Source organism: Cavia porcellus, unplaced genomic scaffold (genome assembly GCF_034190915.1).
Source record: "Cavia porcellus strain 051 isolate PalLab524CR breed Dunkin Hartley unplaced genomic scaffold, mCavPor4.1 scaffold_9, whole genome shotgun sequence".
NCBI lineage: Eukaryota > Metazoa > Chordata > Mammalia > Rodentia > Caviidae > Cavia > Cavia porcellus.
The window spans coordinates 42,308,662-42,330,599 of NW_026947492.1; the positions used below are offsets into that span (position 1 = coordinate 42,308,662).

The window sequence follows — 21,938 nt, forward strand, 5'->3', positions numbered from 1 at the left end:
AACCATCCTTTAATATAATAGAGGACTGATTATATACAGAAGACAAAGATTAGAGCATAGACAAGAGTGGTGGATGGCACCAACTGTTGACAGTTGTCAACATCTGGGAAAGTTCTCATCACTTGTAAGGTGAACCATCACCTATACCAGAAGGATGGTACTTTATATAAGTGATTCAGGTGGGAAAGCAAATGGGCACATTACAGGCAACAGTTTACTAGTTGAAATGGAACTCATATTTGTGTTTAATTTTTTAACTGAATAAAAAATTTAGTCACTGTTAGTTTTTGGTTTCTTTCTTTCTTTTTTTTTTTTTTTTTTTTACAAAATAAGCAGTATTGTGATTCATGTCTCATAATTTACACAGCTAATTCATGTCTTATCACATTGTCAACAACTGCAAAGTTTGCTTTCCCTTGGAAATTTGGAAGCACACTGCGTGATATGTGGAGTGACAGGTCTAATATGTCACTATACTATTGCCCTTATCCTCAGTATTAGATCCATGTTCAGTGCCTTAGGAGTGATTTAGGACTAATTATTTAGGAATATCACCAAAACAGGCAAGAATTGTCATCTCTACTTGCCTACTGCCAAAGTTTTCCACAGTTACTTACCTGCATTTTTTACTGTAAATATTTATTATTAAAGAAATATATATAAATAAGAAAGTATACCCCAACAGTGTTGCTCGAACTCAGAGGATCTTACCGTTAGGATGTCGTAACTCCCTGCTGTAAATTGCTTTCTGGAAGAAACCATGCCGGTTTTGGGGTCAATAAAGAACTTTCCATCATCATTCCCATCTATGATACTGTAGGAGATTTCTGAGTTGGGGCCCTCATCTCTGTCAAATGCAAAAGCCCTGTAAATGGGTTCGCCCCTCTTCTTTCGATCACGTTCTGGTAGCTTGATCTGGTAAACCTTCTCAGGGAACTGGGGCTTATTGTCGTTTTCATCCAGAACCTGGACCACTACCCAAACGGTCGATTGTTTTGGAGAAGAGCCACCATCTGTCACAGTTACCTGCATTTTGAAAAAAAAAAAGCCTGAAGCAATCAAAAAGATAAAATTCATCCTCGCCAGTCCTCTCTCTGTGTACTCTAAAAAGATTGAATGCATGCTAGGATATTTCCATTTAAATTTTGCATAGTTGTCTCATACAGGGGAGATTTCCCAAAACCAGTAATGAAATCATTTCTGAAAGGGTAGTAGGGAAGTACATCTTTTTTCATCATTTGCTGCCATCTGATGGTTGGCCTTTAAAACAGAAACATGTTTCACACAATGCAGGAGGTAGGAAGTTCAACATCAAGTCATCGGTTTTCTATGGGGAGAGTGCTTTCCTCACAGACAGCATCTTCTAACTAAATCCTTACATGGAAGGGGAAAGCTAGCTCTCTGAGGTCTTTTTTATAAGGACAATCCTACTCAAGAGAGCATGTCCTTCATAACCTAATCAGCTGAGGATTAAGTTTCAATTTAAGACTCTTGGAAGGCAGAGGAACATGTAGACCTTATGAAGAACTCATTTTGGTGTGAAGTAAAGACAGAAAAAATAGGCCTAACTTTACATAGGATGCCACAGCAGTTTATATATATCTTTGCTGTATCTAAAACATAAATCTGGCAGATATAAAATACAATATAATCATTATTATATGTTGGCCCATGGTGTTTCTGTTGATTCATGACCAATGATCTTACATGTAAATTTTTCTAGAATACATTTCCTTCTCTTGTATTCCAACTTGTTATGAGCTCAAAACTCTTACACTGAAGCTCTGACTCACCAGTGTGACTCAGACTAAATGAGACAACACGGATCTCTGATTTGAAAGAACTCTAAAAGGCACCAAACATCTCCATTTCTCTCTCTGCCATATGGGTACACAGTGGGAAATCCAAGAACAGACCATCACCAGAAACTAACTGCCAGAACTTACAGGTCTCCATGTTATGGTTTTCATATTCAGATCACCCTCAAATTTATATGTTGAACCCTGATGCAACAGTATTAAAATATCAGGCTGTCTAGTGGTGTGCAGGTCTGCAAGGTTTCATGAGTGGAATTGCTGTCTTTACAAAAGAGGCCAAAGAGGGCTGTTTGTCCCTTTCTGACACAGAAGATGTCATCTATGAGGAAAAGGTCCATTCTAGACACTGGATTTGCTGATGACTTATCTTGGACTTCACGGTTTCTAGATCTAAAGAAATAAAATTGGCTGTTTGTAAATTACCTAGTTGAAGGTATTTTGTTATAAAAGCTTGAAAAAAAGTCAAAGACTCCAGGACTGTGAGAAATAAATTTCTGTTTTTTTAAGGCACCTTGCCCTTGATATTTTCATATAACACCACTTGTAGACTAAGACACCACTTCATGTAAAATTTGTTTTTACCTTGCTATTGAATGAAACAAAAGTTGCAATGCATATATTACAATTTATATGGATGATTTTAAGTGGACAGCTAAAATGTTTTACCAGTTATAAAATAAGTTTTTCCTTTTCCTGGTAATGGGAGTGATTGGACACCTCTTCCCATGTCTGTGGTATGATTCTGTGTGTGTGTATGTGTGTGTGAAAATCAAGAGAAAAGAGTACAATGAAGAATATATAAATTAAATTTTTTATGGATATATTCAATATTTTGAGTTTTTGTAGGAATAATTTTTATTACATTAATGTGTGAATTATGACACAGTTTTAAAGTATTCTTTTATGTACTATTACATTCATGTTCTTTCCTTTTTTGTTCTTTCTTTCTTTTATTTTTAGTTCTTTCTTGAGTCAGGGATTCCCTATAGAGTTCAGGCTGGCCTTGAATTCACTGGCCTCGATCCTCCTGACTCAGCCTCCTGAGTGCTGAGATTACAGGCGTACTCATTCACTTTCTAAAACATATGGTTCAGTAAGTGAAGTAGATTTATTTTTCCCCATTTTCAGATGAGAATATAGAAGCTTAACAATTCTATAGTTAATAAATGCTAAAGCTAGGTATTAAAGTTTTGGCTTTTCCCAATTTTCTGTTAGCCACAAAACTTGGTAAATCTACATTTAATCTTTAAATCATTACAGTATGCAAGACAGTTTATTATTTCAAAATATGTATTTGGTGGGTAGAAGGAATATAAAAATGCACTCATCACCAACAAGTGAGAAACAACAATGAATCAAAGCACCTGATTAACCACTTTCCACTTAATAAAGCAATCTGACAAGAACAATAAAGGAGATAAAAAATGCAGAGAAGTGTATTCAGAATGGAATCACAATCTAGTTTCTTTTACAAGCTGTCTAAAATAGCTTTAATAGACTTTAGATAAATTTTCATAGTTCTTTCTTTCTTTGAAAAATCAATCAAGTTTTCTTCCAAGGTTATTTTCCCAGTTGGTTTGTTGTGCTCACAAAGGAACCACTCAGGGCCAATGTATGCCAAGGCCGGATTTTGGCTGTTGAGTTGTTTCCTAGACTTACTGAGTTCTAAAGAGGCATGTTCGGCCGCTCCTGCTGAACGCAAATGTTAGACTCCCAGGTGAGCTGTTTTGACCGAAACAGATTGATTTCTTGGCTGCTCAACCACTCTTTGTTTCTCTTTTCAGCCCCTTTCCAAATCCAGGAAACTCTCACTGTCTTCACTGTGCACAAAATCACCTCACTGTCAATAACTGCCCTTATAGCAGGATCTGAGGCTAGATGGCTGATAAAGAAAGACAGAACTGCCCCTTGGAGGATCTTGCTGCTCATGAAGATGCTCTCTTGCAGAGCAGCACTGGCTTCACATGCCAGGCTCTTGAGAGAGCTGCCTACAGGTAGGAAGCACAGCTGCCTCAAAACTCATAAAGACACAGTCTGTTCCATTATCACCTCACTTCAAGCACCCAGTCCCTGGCTTCCTTAGGCCACAAGAGCACCTCCATGTCCTCAAATCGTCTCCCCTAACTAAGTGCTCTTTATATCCCTTCCCTTGTCACTGAGGTTCAGCTGACCTGTCACTTCTTTAAGGCTGCTTCTGACCACACAGGTCAATTTAATGTACTCTCAGATACTTTCCTTTTATTCCACTTATTGTGGTGGAAAATAATTAAATGCATGATATTCTCTGCTGTTATTAATAAGTTGCTTACAGGAAAAGACAAACCTTGCTTGTTTGGTTCACTACTGTCCTGTGTCTAGACAGAACATGTTTCTCAAATGTTAACTTAATGGCTCTAATTGAAGTCTGACCAGGACAATCGCCTTAGAAAAAGCAGTCTCACGTTGCAAAGCCTTCTGAAATCATTCAGTCTTTTACCTCATGGCCTCAAACTGCCTTTCCTGTTTATTTGCCAGTTACTCCTGTGTGTCTTCATATAGGACTTAATTTGTTTCCTATATGCTGATAATTCTCCAATGTGTGTCTCTTGTCTTTATCTTTGGATCACCTTCTGTACCTCTCACACGTACCTCAGTAATCTAAAAGCAAAAAGTTGAAATCGTTATCTTCCCTCCACGTTGTTGGCCTTGTTGAATGACACCCCTACTTACCCTAACAAACACTGGAATCAAGGCCTGCATCTAGGTTCCCCTTCTGATAACTATGCACACCCAATCAAGGCTGGAGACAAGCTAGCACCCCCATGCCAATCTTTTCTGCCACACAGCCGTAGTATGGGTTCTTTTACATCTCACTTGGATAGCTATGGCAGTATTTTGTTATCCCTGATTTCAGTCTTGACTGCTGTTGTTAAGTGCTATTTCTTCTTTTAAAAATCTGATTATTCCACTGACTTACATAATACTTTCTGGGGCTCCCTGAAGACAAGGATCGGGGTGGCCTTGATTACCATTATGTGCTTTCTGTGCCTTTCTACTTTTGTGTTCATTTACAAGGCAAGCTTGCATGTTGGCACACGCCATGCCTTTACACCTCCATGTCACTGCGCAGCAAATTATCTCCATGGAATGCCTTTTCTTGAAAATATACCTGCTTTATCTAAGAAACTTCATTCAAAAAAGCCTAAGCAGGTATTCCTTCTTCTTGTCGATTGACGTAAGTGTTCTTTCACATGTTCTCATTCCACTGTCTGCATAGTTCTAGGACACTGCTTATTATCTTGCAGTTTAAGTGCCTACCTGCTTTCTGATTTCCATTCAACTGTTCCAGACTGTGAGCAACTTGAGGTCAGGGACTGTCTCTTAGTCACTGTTATTTTCTGGCACCTGGTACAGCTCTAAGTGCCAAATAAATATTGTTGAATGAAATCAAGAATTAATTAACACAGAACTCCTCACTAGGGTAATAAATATAAAGAATATTGAGATATTGAAGGGTCTCTAACAAGTGAAGATCCGATCTCCCTTGGGAATCTGGTTGTATGACTCCAGGAATAGGGATTAGATAGAGACTGATACAGTTTTAACTCTAGAGTTTGTGTCCACTATATACAATCAAGAAAACTATCAAACCTGAAGCTAAGCAAAAATTTCAGGCACTTCTGAAACTGTGTGCTCACTTTTGTGAATATTTATCTACAATTTACTGAAAAAAATTTTTCTCACATTTGGCTTTCTCAGCACACTGTGAGCTACACAAACCCATGACCTCACCTTCTTTAATTCTTTCCCAAAATCAAGTGTACACTTGATAAGCATTTGCTGAATTATTATTAACCTCAAGTTTTATTTTCATTATTCTTTTTTGAAATGCTCCCATCTATGCTGCCATGTTTGGATCTGGAATATTAATCACTGATGATTCTTTCAGACTTTATATGTAGACCTGCATTAGGCCTAACCCACCCCTTCCTGTAGGGGAGAAGTAGCGGTGGTGGAAATTGAAGCGAAACACAGATATCTCCATCATCTCTTGTGTATTATTTTTCATTAGCAATGCTGGGAACGAGCCATTGTTTAGGAGTAATCCATGTGCATTCTTGCTCTGTCACAGCCTGGTAGCATATGAACCATCTTAACCTAGTTTTTCTGCTCTTCTAGCTGATCAATAATTAGTGTTCCTAGCAATTAATCAAAAGCCTGAAAGATTAATTTCTTTATGTGCTAACAGCTAACAGAAGGGAACACACAGTTAGGTACCACTGAAGAAATCAGCCAAGCCTGAAGCCTCTTTTAGTTTTCCAATGAATCACCATAACACAATTACAAAGACAGACATGTTCTTAAATCTATTCCTGGAAGATGAAAGAACTATGTAGGACCCCAAATGGATGAATGTTTAGAAATTTAGATTTTGACAGCTATTAGAAGACCACACTTATTCACTAAAGTAACCTTATATATTTTTATTATCTCAATAGATTATAAATACATAAACTGTGTCAGAGTACAGAGCTTGAATCTTGCTTGTTGCCTCGTTCATAGTGATTATGAGTATCTAAGGATATATCTAATATACCTGAGCTGGATTGTTCAAATGTGATAATCACTTCAATCATCAATACACCATAAACTGGATACATTCGTTGGTGCATGCCTATAATCATAGGACTTGGGAATCTGTGGGAGACTGTGGTAGTAAGTTCAAGGTCAGCCTGGACTACATAGCAGTATCCTGCCTCAAAAAAAAAAAAAAAAAAAAAAAAAACAGGTAAAGAAAAAAATATATCATAAATGGCCATTTTCAGAACATCATATTTAAAAGTGTGGCCCCCTCTTCTGTGTTATGTTTCTTTGACATTCTAACTGATATTACATATTTCATTTATGTTTATTTCTTATGTATGTGTCACTACAGAAATATAAGATCCATAAAGCAAAAATTTTCATTTATAAATACATTTCTAGCACGTATAATAAAACCTAGAGCTTAGTAAGCATTCAACAAAATTTTACTAAGTGAGTGAAATAAATATTTATCCAATATCCTTTAGGTAAAAATCTCTTTTTCAGGCAATCTTAGGGGCAAATAAGGTAACATGGATTTCAACCACATTCACCGATTGCCATGACCCAAATTCTCTGTATTACTCAGACTCTGAAAAAATTTCAGTGTCTTATGAAGCAACTCTTTGACTGCTCTTAAAATAAAGCAACCCTTTGATTGTTCACAAATAAAAATTGTATGGTTTTAATACATTTTTTATACATCTTTATTTTAGATGTATGTGTACACTAGAATGGCTAAATCAAGATAATTATCATTTGTACATTGTTACTTACAGACTTGTTCTTTTATGATGTTAACAAGCAAAGTCTTTCATGATACTTTCCAAATATATGTCATTAGGTTTTCATATCAAGTGACTTGAATGAAGGTCAGCTGCCCTTTCCTAAGGCTTGATCTCACAGACTGGCAGGACATCACTTGTGCCATAGACTATTGGTCATACTAAGAATCCAGATTCATGATGCTGGGTTATAAACACTGCATGTAGATGGGAAGAGAACTAATTAATCTGAATGTGTTTTTAAAATTCCATAATCTTAAAAAACTTAAAGATATTTGAGAATCTCTAACTCACTGAAAACTCTAATTTTAAAATTGTAATTTATGTAGTTGTCATTAATTGTACCAGTTACATCTTTCAGGATGTCTCCACATATACCAGTTTCCTTTTCAAAATACAATGCAAGACGGAACAGTAACATATTAACTTAGGCCTGGATAAACCACCTCCACTATGCAGGAGACAAAACAACACTTAGGTCTCCAGTTTCTGACTAGGTTTATTTTGGATTCCAGCTTAAATATCACAGTTTTGTGATATAAAAGAGTTAAAGCACTGTGGTCTTTCCTCTTGAACTCAGTAAGCAATAAGTGGATAGTTTCTTTTTAGGACCCTAAGTGCAGAATTCTGTATTTAACCTTATTGACTTTTCAGTTATAGAAAGTGATTTCTACTCTAGGCACTAACCACTCACAGTGAGAGCCTAAGGCCATGCATTGTTGCTTTTAATTACAGCTATTTATATATTTAATTTTTTTGTACCATTGAGGAGTGAACCTAAAATCTTCATACTTCAGCCTTCTTCAAAAATTTTAAATTTTGAGAGAGGGTCTTCCTTATGGGTAAGTTGTCCAGGTTGGGCTTGCATTTGTAACCCTCATGCCTTAGCCTCCCACTGTGCTGGGATTACAGGCATAGACCACCATGCCCAGCTTTTCTAGAGTCATATTATGAGGAAAAAACTACTATTATATCCATGAGACAGACAGGAAAAGTGAACTGAAGCATTGGTCCAAGATTTATAAGCTATTTTAAACCTGGCAGTTCAGCTCTAAAGCAGGGATTAACAAATTATAGCTTGAGGGCCAAATTTTGCTGCCTGTTTCTATAAATGAAGTTTTACTGGGATGCAGCTATGCCTATTCATCAGCATATTTATGTGCCAGCTTTTACTGTACAAATTCAATGTTGAGTAGCTGAGGCAGAGAACATAGAGGTAACAAACCCTAACATATTTACTATTTGGTTCTTTACAGAAAAGTTTATCGACTCTTGTCTAAATCATTAAGTTTTACTGCCTTTTTGGCTATATAGGTTGATCGACCCTAACATGAAAATTTGAAACTTGAAATATACAGAATCAGAAATGTTTTGATCTAAAAAAAAAAAAAAAAAAAAAAAAGAAATGTTTTGATCTGTGACACAACAACACAAATGCAAAATCCCACACCAGGCCTACTTCATGTTAGCAGGATCCAGGCGAAATGCAGGCAAACACTAAAAATATTGAATAAAACTATACGTAGGCTATACGTAGGCTATTCATTCCTATATGAAATAGGAATGAATTGTGTGTTTAAATTCGGGTATCTTCTCCACTGTATATCAAAATGTAAATGCAACTATTCCTAAATCCAAAACACTTTCAGTTCTAAGCATTTTGGATAAGGGATCTCAACCTGTTCTGGGATAAGTTATTGTATTCCAGTTTTGCTTAAGCCTCTGCTTGACTGTCATTGTTTTTCACAGGAAACCTCCAGGCATTGCCAATTCTATTCTACACCTGCAGATGATGAGGCTTAGAAGTTAAGCAACTTGTTGTACAAGGCCAGCCAGTCAGTAAGTAATAGAATGCATGTCTGCACCCAAGTGAGTTTACCATCATGACTTACATGCTTTTCTCTGCCCTACCCAGCCAATGGAGTAGCATCTGCTAACCATCTGTTTAAAATTCCCTACATGAGTGAAACCTTGGATCCACATCCAGATACAGTGTGCTTCTACAGTAAAGCCTTCTTTTGATAATTGGAACCATTTTTGACCATCTCCCATCTTTGGACACTTTTAACATTCTTCTCCATTGCTTAAAACCTGTCTCTGGGCAGTAGGGCATGACTTTAATTTCTTCCAACATCCCAAGACATAAGACCTAAACTTAATGAGTGCAACTAGATCCTATTCAATTACTTTTTGGCACCTATGAGTCTTCAGCTCTTTCTCACAAAATTTGCTCTGCCCTTCTGGACACAAAATGATTCTCTCTGATTTTGATAGCAGAAAGGGGACCACATGGTCTTGTTTTCTCTGTTTTCTCCTCTTTATCAGGAACTCTTGGTTGATCAGGTGTAGGCACATTTCTAAGTACTTAAATAATATAAGTTGCTTATCCTTACACTATTCCCAGAAGTAAGGTTTAAGTTTTATCCCCCAACTACAGATTAGAAACAGATTCACAAAGCAGTGAGTTGGAATTCAGACTCCACTTAGCAGGAATTTGTGTTTCTAACTACCACCTTGCGTTTCCTTTAATCAAAATGCTTGCCCATGCCAGTGGACATGGCTACATTTTTTTTCCTCTGAACACAATTCAGACATGTCAGCATTGCCATTTCAGCATGCACTGGGCAGGGACAGAAAGTATGTAGCATGTGGGTCATGCCTGTTCCATTCTGAAAACTCCACCTGAAAGGCATAGAAAATACCTATAATTTGCTGAAGGCAGAATGCAGCCTCATACTCTTCCATGTAGCCTCAGACTCTTTTGAAATGGAGTTCTCTAGATAGCTGTTATTATCAATCAATCTGCCACTATCTAGGCTAAATACCCCCTTACCTAGATTAATGCCCCACATGCCAAGTGCCTTTTCATTCCTACTTGGTTTTCACATATCTTCTATTTATTCTGGTAATATGCCTTCTTATTCCCCCATACTTTATGTCTTTATCCTGATCTTCTCAATTCCTATGAGCCATTTTAGCACCTGCTATTCTTCTAAAGAAGGCAAAGTTTAAAAGATGTTTATTTCTTCTTTACTCTCTCATTATTGGAAGTTTCATGGCCTAGATGATAGGTTTTGGGCAAGGAAGAATCTAAAAACAAAAGCACTTAAACTAAGGCAGAATGTCAAAACACTCGCAGTAAGCAGGTTTCAGATGTGCTGTAAAACTGATTCTCTTAGATTTCGGTGGACGACAGTGACTACATATCCTGGGGCACTAGGCTGAACAACCATAGCTGAAATTAACTTTCTTTTTGGAAAAAATATTTCACAAATATCATCATTTTCTATATGCATTATAATGAGAAAAAGCTTAGAAAGCTTTATAATAAATTACTAATAATATAAGTCAATGTCATGCTTAAGAATACTCTAGAGAGGTCACTGCATAAAAAAGATACGCTTTTCATGAATAGGATTTTAAATTCTGTGGTTCTTGAAAATGAATTCTGGTAAGGATGCCTATTTATTGTGCTATTTACTTTCAAGACCAAGTGTAGATAATGAAGCTTTGACCTGTTATGTGTACTTGGCTATTTTCATTCCTGGCTAACACACAGGAAATGAACTGGATGAAGGCATCCGCTGTTGAGCATCTCCTTATCAATACCATGTTCTCATATGTACAAAGGAAATTCAGAGTAACAGAAACTTTTCCTTACCTCTGTTGCACCCAGGTGAGCCTATATATTTAAAAACATCAAGAGAAAATGGGAGCTTATCATTCTGTTTCAATTCACTCATTTTTATGAGGAAACTGAGGTCTAGACAGATAACTGTAAATTTCAAATAATCTTATTAAAAATAATTCCAATCTTTCCAAGAAATTAGTTTCACAGTGTGAAGCTGGATTTTGTGTTAAAACAAGGAATACATTCAAAAATTCATCTGAATTTAGAAATTTATATATATATATATGTATATATATACATATATATGATAGAGGTATAGGAAAGTATAGGTATAGGTATAGATATGGATATAGATATAGACATAAATGTAATGTTTCATAGATTTTAATTTAGGTATTTTCCAGAATGTTGAGTTTTATGAAAAAAAAAAAGAACTGTTTTGGAGTAAACGTTTATTTCCTCACTACCTTTTAACCTTCAAAATGCTTTACAAACATTAAATACCGAATTCTTCCAAGGTAACAAACACACTGAAAGCACTTTATCTCCTCTTCACAGACAAAGAAACATATAAATTAACTTTTCAAAGACAGACTCAAAGGTAGATATAAGGGCTAAGGCGGAAATTCAAACCTTTCTGCCTATGAACTCAGACTACTGCATTCCTGTGAAGACAAGTGTTTCCTGCCATTTCTGTAAAGAAAACTACAAGAAAACTGTAAATTAACTGTAAGTAGATCTCAAAGGGGAAGCAACTCTTGACGATGAACTTTCTGAAAGGTGAAAACATTGAACTAAAATTAACCTCAACTATCCCCTATATTTTCATGGCAGAAAAGCAATAGGAAGCAAGAATTAAACCATCTGCCTTTGGTTTCATCACATGTTAATTTCTTTTAGTTGAGCTATAATTTAGCATTTAGAAATCACCTGGGGATTGATGTCTCTAACACTGCCTGTCCTGAGTTGTACTGTTACTTACTGTGGACTGTGAAATATACAGATCCTAACTATTTCAGTTTTATCAAATCAGATATTTGAGAAAGTTCATACTTACTATGCTTAATGAACTAATTTTTTTTATTTTAAAGAGACTAAAACCAAGCAAAAATAAAACATAATAAAGCGAATCGAAACAAAACAGTGTGATGCAGGGTTTCAAAACAAGATAGCAACTGCTAGGCCTGCAAAGTCAATGAAACTTTAAGCACTACAAGTATTAAGTTGTATTTTATTTCAAAAGCTATTGTCTCAGGCTGTTTCCCCGGATTAGCCGGTTGCTCACAGGAGTGAGGGACCCTGTCTCTTCTTGTCTCCCAGCCAGCATGCTGGAGGGGCTGGTGTCTGGTTGTCCTCTCTGTGGCCCGCATGTGGCACTGGCTCACAGAAAGTGGTGGGCTCCTTGTATCTTCCTTGCAGCCCACAAATGGCTATGCTTGATGAATTTACAGGATGGTGTATTTGATATGAAGTCTGAATCAAATCAGGAACAAAGTAGGATGAAAGGAAAGAAGGAAGCAAGAACAGAGGATAAAAGAAAAAGATATTCAAGGAGAGCGTGACATAAAAGAGATTGAGGAAAGAAACAAGAAGTGGGCAGGCAACCTTTTGGGAAGAGGTGTATCTAGGAGGCCTGAAGAGATGGGCATATTTTCTTCTACAGAGATAAAGCCATTTATATGGAAATAAGGACACACACTTATTAAATGTTATGATTGCCAATCCTTGCAGGAAATAGAGGAAAATATGGTAAGACTTTACTCTGAAATACCTAGCAAAAGTTCGTTTTTCCTTAAAAGTTTGTTTTATGGAAAAAAGCAACCTGAAAGCACTCTTATTGAAGGCACTCCACGATCCTTGGGTGAGGGAACCTAGTTGCTAGACTAATGAGTCACGTTATTCATTTTTGTGAGTTTGTTTCTTACCCCAAATGTCATAAATTAGGAATTCTCCAGGACAAAATCAGCTTTGGAAGAGTCCTTCAGTGTACCTACAGTCTCTCTTTTGCAGCAGGTTTGTTCTTTCAAGTTTTGGAGCTGCAAGAAGGTTTAGCATAGTGCCAGCACTAGTTGGTTCTTAATAAATATTTGTTGACTGAATGCATGCATGCAGGAAGTTGGCCTCTCTGGACAATAAAGACATTTTCCTCATCATGTTTAGAAACAGCAACTGCTAGCTGGCAACTTCACCAATTCACTTGGTGGTGGCTGCAACAGTACAGCTCTGTCCAAATCTCTTATTTGGACTTAGGAAATAAAACATCTCTTAAAGTTTGACATCTCCAAAAGCTTCTTCTTCCCCTGCAGAGAGGTATGTCTCAGCTCCTAATCTCATCACATTTCCATTTCTTCCCAGGCTCATCTACTCATCATTTTCTATTCATAAAACTTCCTTGATTCTAATCTTCCCCATCAGCAGGAACTAAACACCTCCTCAAAGTTTCTTTAGAAGGATGGTGATTACCACTCATGTGCTAACTTTCCCTTTCCAACAGATGGGTCTAATCTGTGTGTTCACATGTGTGCCATTAAGAGGGTTCTGTCACGAACTAAGTTGTGACATCATATTAGTTACAGGACTAAATCCCTCTACAGTGTTTCATAATTCCCCTGACATCAAGGCCTTAGTGATATACTACCCCGCATTCCTTTTTTGGTGAAACACAATCTCCCAGGTATGAATGTCAATGGAAAATGTGTATGAGTAGTTTTTCTTCTATTTCACAGCCTTCTATTTCACCAGGCCGCGTATTTCCTGTTACTTTTATCTTGGCAGATCTCTTGCCTTTGCTCCCCCGATCATGTTATTTGGATTTAAGCACTAATCCTTTCACCAGGCACCACAGTTTTTGGTCTTTCTTTCCATAGTCAAAACTTAATGCAGAAATAAAGACAGTGGTTTAATTATTAACTCAGGAATCATGGATTTTTATCTTCTTGCTCAGAAGCTTAATATTGGTTTGCAGGGAAACTTAGCACATTATTTACTGCCTTCTCTACCTGAACAATGGATTTTGTACTATCATCTTAAGGAAATTAGACCCCCTGGACAACAGTATATATAAACTAGCTAAACTAGAGATTATGAGCTAGTGGCTCTGAGACATACATTTATTTGGCTCAGACAGTATACTGTGAATATTTTTGCCAGTATTTTCCATATAAGAAATTTCCTATAAAAATTCAAATTCCCAGTCTCTCCAGAAACATATAAATAACTGGATCTCCTTAATGTCTCTAACACTGCATCTAGCATGCAGAGATTTTCCTTCGAATAGAGAAATGCTTCTTATTACTCATGTTCCTATCAAAAATGCCTATGAAATATAACTGGAGAAAATTAATTACTGAAAGGCTAATGGCAAGGAACACATTTCTTTTTGTAAATGAAGAAATTTTCTATAATTTTAATATGAGAAACAGTCTGCTACACACTTCCTTTATTTATGATGCTTGAGTGGGGTCCTTTGGTATTTGCACCTGTAAGCTTTGTGTCAAGGTCTGGGTGACAATCTTTCTGACATGATAGTACCTACCCTTTCAAAGGCAGTAAAGATAAAAATCTTATTTCTGGCCAACACAATTGAATATTTATAATTCCTTCTCTAATGGTCATGATTTCTGACATACTTTTAGAACTATAAAAAGTTTGAAGAAAACCTAAAATATTTTAAGTGATACAATCATGTAGACCAAAAATATGAGCCATATCGGACATCTCTCTAGCTCTTTCTCATCGTCTCATCAATCACCGACTAGAGACAGAGCTGTAGGCTGTCTTCTTCTCAAGATAAATGTGCCTTTGTACCTGGATGCATAGTTTGGCAGCAATGAATGTGGGCCAGGTTCAGTGCCTTATGACTCACTTAGCTACTGTTCAGGGTACAACTTTTATAACTATCATGATGGCCCTCTTAAGTTCTACCTATGAAATATCAGTTGTATCTCTTGCTTGTCTATTCTAGGTATCAAGCAATCATTATCTCCTGCTTACATTCCTGCACTTGTCTTCAATCTAGTATCCCCTAACTCCAATTTTGCCTCACCCCACTGTCTCCCTTAGAAATAATAATTTAAAAAAAGTCTTCAACACCCTGCTGAAAGGCCTTTAACACCTCTCTATTTCTTAGCACACATTTTACTAAATGTGTTACAGAAACACCACACCTGCAAGGAGCTTGCATTAAAGAGGCTCCAGGATCTTAGCAGTTCATAGAATAGTATAGACTCCTTTTAGGGCTTTGTAATGCATATGATCAGAATAAAGGCTCAGAGAAACTTTAAGCTAAAAAGCTGCCTTATCGTTGCTTAAACCAGTATTTCCTAAATTTATTGGATGGAAGAATCTTAAGTGAAGGCTTTAACATTCTTCAGGTATGACATTTCAAGGAACATATTTTAGGCAATGCTTAATTACAGGATATAATCCACACTCATTATTAACACACAAGTTCCTTTAGTATTGAACATTGAATATACCTTGTTCCCTGGACTATTCTTAGCCTTTGGTTTCTATCTATTCTACACATAAGTTCTCATCACATAGTCAATCAGATCACTTAATTCACCACACGTTTACCAGTGGTTGTGACATGCAGTGTTTTAAACATTGGATATAGAGTGATAAGGAAGATGGAATCTTTTCCTTTGGGGAATCTCATTTGTTATAAAACATGGAACACGTACTTCAAGACTTGAAGCTTTGTTGGCATTCCCATAACATGAAACCTTCTTTCCTCCCTTGTTTTTACAGTTCTTAGAAAACCTTGCAAAGCCTGATGCAACTATCTGTTTCTATATGATGTGTTTTTGGAAACCACATTCAAGTTAGAAAAGTTCTTTTTTGCTTCCCTTGATTTTTTCCTTACACTAACATTTTACCAAATTACATGCCTGAGTGTTATGTATCTTTTTCAATAGCCCTGCATTTAACTAGGTGTGAGGTTCTTGGCATTGAAGACAAATACCGTATCAACCACAATATTTCAAGCATTCAGCACCAGGTCCTAACACATTGTGGACACTCAACTAACAACAATTCCTTTTGGCTTTTGTCAGAGGCATTAGGAATAGGCCCTATGTCCCTTAAGAAGTCCTTTATCCTGCTTGTTTTCCTACCCTAAATGACATAGTAGTTTAATTTTGAGTCATAGCAAGGATCTTAGATTGATAACAAATTAGGTGGATATCCTGTTGGTTAGAAACAAGCATAATTCATTATCCCATTAACAAAGCTATTAAAAGCTCTGTTTATTCTTATAGTCATCACACAACAGGTAGTGTTTGTTCTTTACACATAATAAAATGTAAATCCCTGGAGAAATTTGCCTCAAGATATAGCTATTAAAAGAGAAAGATCGTTCATTTTACACACTTAATATATCTTAATTACTTTCACAAGACAACAGGGAATATATGTACACTTTAAATAAAGATCAATTCAGAGTTAAACAGAAAGACAAATTTAACTAAGAGTAAACATTACTATCAATTACCAACATTTAAAAAGTATTTACTATGTCTCTGTATCTGGTAAATTTATTCCATGTATATTTATATTCACCAATTCTTGTCTTCCAGGAGAATATAAGACATAGTTAATCCTAGATCTACATGGGTTCTTCTGAGTTCCTTTAGAAATCATGATCATTTCCTTCAAGCTGCCTATGAACCTATACAAAACTATCTGTGTTCCTCTAAAAGCTATCTGTGAGTTCATGGAGGACAAGAACTGTCTTTTATGTTTCTGTTGCTGGGGTGTAGGTCATATGGAGTAAAGAAAATATGGGAGAAGTAAAATGCAAAAGATATGATAACTGAAGTTTGAAAAACACTAGCAATGTAAACACTAAGTGCCTAGAAACAGGCCTAAGTAATGTGAATACTCTGGCTAGTGACTTTCCTACTCATGTCAAATGGAGGGTAGATTAAATGAGCTACATCCTAAAAGATAAACTAGAGTACGGTGTACCAAGAGTTAAGTAAAAATGCGTAAGTTAGTCATATATCTGCAAACTCTAAAAAAAGAACTTTTTCTTAGCCAAAAACATTGAAAAGGCATTTGAAAAGAAATATTTCTAGTAAGTACTCAGTTTCTTTGCTGGATAAAACATGATACAATTAAGTTTTACAGATGATGTTTTACAATTTTGAACTTTATTCTCAGTGTTATAATGATGATTAAATTTAACTGGCTGCCATGAGCTATATTAACTCAGCCCAGAGATTCCCTGTGGTGAACTCTCTGCTTTCAGTTTGCAAAGTAGGGCATGACATTACCAAGGCGGGCCTACTTTCTCAACTTCCTCCATGGTGTTCTCAGAAGGTCAGGCCCGGAAGTTCCTACATGTGAAACCTTCTGAGGTCTCTGGTGGGCAGCCCTGGAGAAAAGTGAGCAATGAATAATGAAAGTCTCTTTGTAAGAACTCTATTTAGTGGGCAGCCAAAGCTATTTTTACTTCCTGGCAAAAGCACTTTGGGAGAAATATTCCCAAACCACATTACAGAATATGTGAGAGGCAGTGGAGACTGCCAAGCGTTGGAGAGGTTTAACACCACATTGCACACTGGTGGAAGGCTCAGTTATTTGCTCCAATTGTCCTGAAAAATCTCATTTCAGACATAGAGATATAACTTTGTGAATAAGCATCTTTCCTGTTTTCTTCTGGCTTTGTCAAAAGAGTTTTTGGAGATTCTTGACTGCAGGAAGAAGAAATAATTCATTAAAATACACGGAGAAGCCTTGTAGTATGATACTAAGAGGAATCAGTTCATGAAGCTACCAAATTGATTAGATTTTTAATAGAATAATCCCAGCAGAAAATTTGTGATTACAACGACTCTTTATAGACTTGGCAAGGCAATGGGGATATCTATTGATCATAAAGAGTATCAGTTGCTATGCTCCAATATTCAGGCTTTTTACCATACAATATAGGCTCACAACTTCTATAGACATCTCCAAAAATTATGCAGAATGACAAAACAAGGCGTGAAGGCATTGCCTGGGAGGCAAACTGAAGTCTTTTATTTAGATTTTGTTCTTTTTTGGTTTAGAAATCTGAGGGTCAGCAACCCAGAACATATGTTTGTAATCCAGTGCTGGGTGTGAGGCTGTTTTTCCACAAATACAACTTCTCCCAGACAGACTTAGGATCACCTAAGCCAGGTCAAGTTTCTGTGCTCTCCTTCTTGGTGCAATTGTATTGGACTGCCAGTGTCGTTTGTGACAGAAAACCCCAGAATGGCTCATAATTTTCTGAGTTTTTAGCCATAATAATAACATTAAGTCTACCTCATTCATATCCTCACAGCACTTTCCTAGTTGTGATTTCATTTGGTTCTCCCAACAATTTGAATAGGGAAGTTGGTTAAGCAGTATTAACTACATTTGCAAGCAGATGAAAGACCAGTAAGGTCAAAATCTTTGCCTAGAGTCATTCAACTTATAGAAGACAGGAAGGTTTCAATAGACTTAGAATTTTGAGAGCTTCAGGATGATGCTATAAAACCTTTGCAGACCTGCATGCTAACAGCTCAAATTTATATATGGTCCAGGGGAAAATTTAACTCAAAGGAGCTGATGCACAAGTGGAGAAATAGGATATCTACTCCAAGACAGTATTATATTACTAGTATAAAAATAATTTGAATTCACTCTTCTTGATCTATACTGTGCATAATGTGGTCAATGATTACTCTTTGAGGATCTGCAGTGTAAAGTCACTGTAGGTAAAGAGATAAAGATAAATTAAAACATAGTCTCTGCCTCATAGGAGATTCGCATCTCAAAGATATGACAAGTAACAACGGGATGTAGGAAGAGAGAGAAAACTTTGTATATGGATTGTATATGAATGTAGTCAGGTTAAAAGTTCTTAATGGTCACCAATGCTGCAGTATCATTTGAATGCCACCTTGGTCTCCTGAAAAACCTGACACTGCAAAGGAATGCTCTTTATATTTGGGAAATACCACCCCCCCCCCAAAAAAAAAAAACAAGGAAAAAAAAAAGAAATCTGTATTATTGAGTTCTTTTTTATAAGGTATTTATGAAATTCTTTCTAATAAATTGAGATGTTTTAAAGCTATCTAGGATAATTATTTGCCTTGGATTAGACTGTTGCCCAGAGAATTTCTCAAAGTCCTGCTTGTCCTTAAAACCTGTGCTACTCACAACAGGCTATGGAACAAAAGATCATATGTCTTACATGTGTTTTTCAAGTGTAACAATTATGAGTTAATTCACTTACCCTAATTCTCCCAACCACTCTAAAATCCTATCTCACTGTTAACAAGGAAATCAGCAACTCTGGTTCTCTATGGTGGACTTGTTAGAAACTAGAGTGCTAGATTCTAGATGAAACAGCCATCTCGAACTAGGGAGTTTAGAGTCAGGCTTTTGAATAGCATGGTTAAATAACTTAATAATTCTAGACACTGCATGGCTCCTGGACTCCTAGTTTGTGAGTCATATAGCTAATGCATTTTTTGAATTAAAACAAAGAGTCTTGCAAGCTTACACTAATTTTACTAAATTGAAAAAATTAATCAAAATATACTGAAAATTCTAACAGGATTTTAAAAGTAATTCCATGCAAAAATTAAATAAGGTCAGTTCTTATCTAATAGCTTGGCAATTAATTTTTATAATTCACATGACTGTATTTTGTATTCCACTGTGAAAAAACATTCACACACACATACTCAAATGTAGGTACAGAGTGATATAGGTGTGCACACTTACCTACTTTTTAACTGTTATTTAGGATACTGTTCTGGGTCAGGTCCTTAACTGCTTTTGGAATGCTAGACAGGCATTATGATCAAATTATTTGCATCTAAACCCACCATTCTACAAAGAACAAAATGCTCTTTGCTTTTCCTGAGACCATAAATTCTATGGGTACGAAGAAAGACCCTGATGATAATGAAAGGACCTCAGATGAATGGAAATCACAGACTAAAATCAGAGTTGATATATTCTCTTTGTTACACAGTATAATCAGCAGACCAGGCAGATTATTCAAAAACTCCAATTTCCCCCATCCCCCGCTTATATGTTTCATATTCTGCTTTTCCAAACATTTTGAATTGTGACTGAGGATTCTCTAAGGTATTACTGTTCCAGTCTTCTGAAAGTTGCAATTAAATATCCTCTAAGTAGATGTCACCTTGCCGCCTCTTTTTGGAAAGGTAAAACAGAAAAAAAATTAACCACTGCAGGAAAAGAATTCATAGTTAAGGCTCTTTTTTCTTTCTTAACCACATTCTGTTGTCTCTTTATAGCAACAAAGATCTGCAATCAGTCTGGTTCCAGCTTTCTAAAGACACTAGTGAAGGGGCAGGGTGGGAGGATCACATCTTTTTACACATATGAAAGACGAAAAAAATAAAACACCACCCAAGAAGTGATTTAAATTGCATCTGAGTGACAGATCTTTTAAATAAACGGATCAGATTCTGACTCTTTAGTGCAGATACTGGGAATCTGTCATTTTCAAAAGAATATTAAATGATTTTCTTCCTAAAGGCAAAATTTCTATAGTACACTATATTAGCCAAACGAAGCCTAGTACTTTCTGGCAGCATAATGCTATGGCATGGGACTCAAAGAGAAGGTGCAGATCTCTTAGAACTATTCTCTTAGTAGTCTCAACACGGGTCTGATTAAACTGCTGAAGGTTCGATTGGTGTTATTTATTTCTGTTACTTAAGAGTTTTGCCTCCAAATGCTAATCCTCTGCTCCATTTCACTATTTTATAGTGTAATTGGTCTCAATGATGCAATGAAAATCATTGTCATGGATATCTGCTTGCTCTGCAGAAGGTGCAGGTCTGGGCTTGGTGAGCATCTTGCAGGCTGGGGGCATGAAACTTTTCATTTTTGAAGCTGGGGCCTGTGGCCTATCTCTGCTTGGAAAACCTGCTGATGCTTCTCATGAACAGCTCCAGATGGAGACATGATATATTTGAATCAGCACAAACAAGTTGGCTGGGCAGTAATGATGAGACTTCCGTACAGTGTCAAAGAGTATCTCAGTTCTAGAAGGAATTGTGCAGAAGCGCAAGCAGGATCAGAGAGTAACTTCAAAGAACTGCTTCTATAAGAGCAGAGAAAAGGAGAAAAACTGGTTTTGGGTCAGATAGGCTTGTGTGAGGATTCTGGTTTTTCTATTTATTCTGAGTGGTACAACCTTGGGGAAATTTACATTGTGCCTCAACGACCATATCTTTTTAAAGCAAATAACAAAATCTACTTCACAGAGACTGTACAAGAATTAAGCAGAATAACATGCTAATTACTGAGCAGATATTTAGAGAACACTCACACTCGACAAGTGTAAAGTTATACATGAGGATCGAAAGGCAAACGACTCTGCACCCTTGTCCTCCAGAGGCTGACATGCAAGCATCCAGCACCATGCTTTGTGTGTAGCCAATGTGCAACAAAGGTAGGCTTACATTTTTACTCAATCACTGTAAACTATTTTTTCTTCGAAATTGTTCATATATTTAGATACAGAATGCTAACTGCTACAGTATTTATATCTATCTGGCTTTTGCTTTATCTCTCTAATCTACTTACCTATTTATGCCCACCCATCTATCATTCTAATCACTCATTTTTCCATTTTTGAATAGTTCATGCCCATAATTTCAACATATACATATTTATAATGAACAGAGGATCTCATATTTAATGGACATCTGAGGTGGCTGAAAAAGTGAGAACAAAAGCTACATAAATAATGATTTTCAAGACACTGGCCTCATGGAATGGCCTAATGCAAATGATTTTGTACTAAAACAGTGACATCATCTTCCAGGAAAGGGGCCTGCGTGCACTGCCATGATTATTCTCTCAAAATTGCAATTCAGCTTTACAATCACGAAAATGGCTATGATTAGCCCCCTAGTGACCTGATAGTGTTAATGCTGCTTCCCAAATGTCACACGGTCAGAAGAGCACTGTGCTGGAAAAATCAGGCTCACCATTCAGCGTAGGATTAGATCATATGTACGTGTTCAAAATCAGACACGACATACTCAGATACCCTGGGAGTCCTGTGATATTTTACTTTCTCTGCCTAGTTATTCCCACATTTAGTTAGTCACCACGTTCTGTTAATATTACCACCTA

General features: G+C 36.6%; 1 protein-coding gene across 7 annotated transcripts in view; it reads right to left on the bottom strand.

Moving 5' to 3' along the window:
- Positions 1 to 21,938, bottom strand: part of Fat3 (FAT atypical cadherin 3) — a 646,812-nt gene that overhangs the window by 125,016 nt on the left and 499,858 nt on the right. For all 7 annotated transcript variants that reach the window (XM_063256268.1, XM_063256266.1, XM_063256271.1 and 4 more), the window contains one exon: positions 712 to 1,026. In XM_063256268.1, coding sequence (XP_063112338.1) covers positions 712 to 1,026 — 315 coding nt within the window. The remainder of the gene's footprint in view (positions 1 to 711; positions 1,027 to 21,938) is intronic.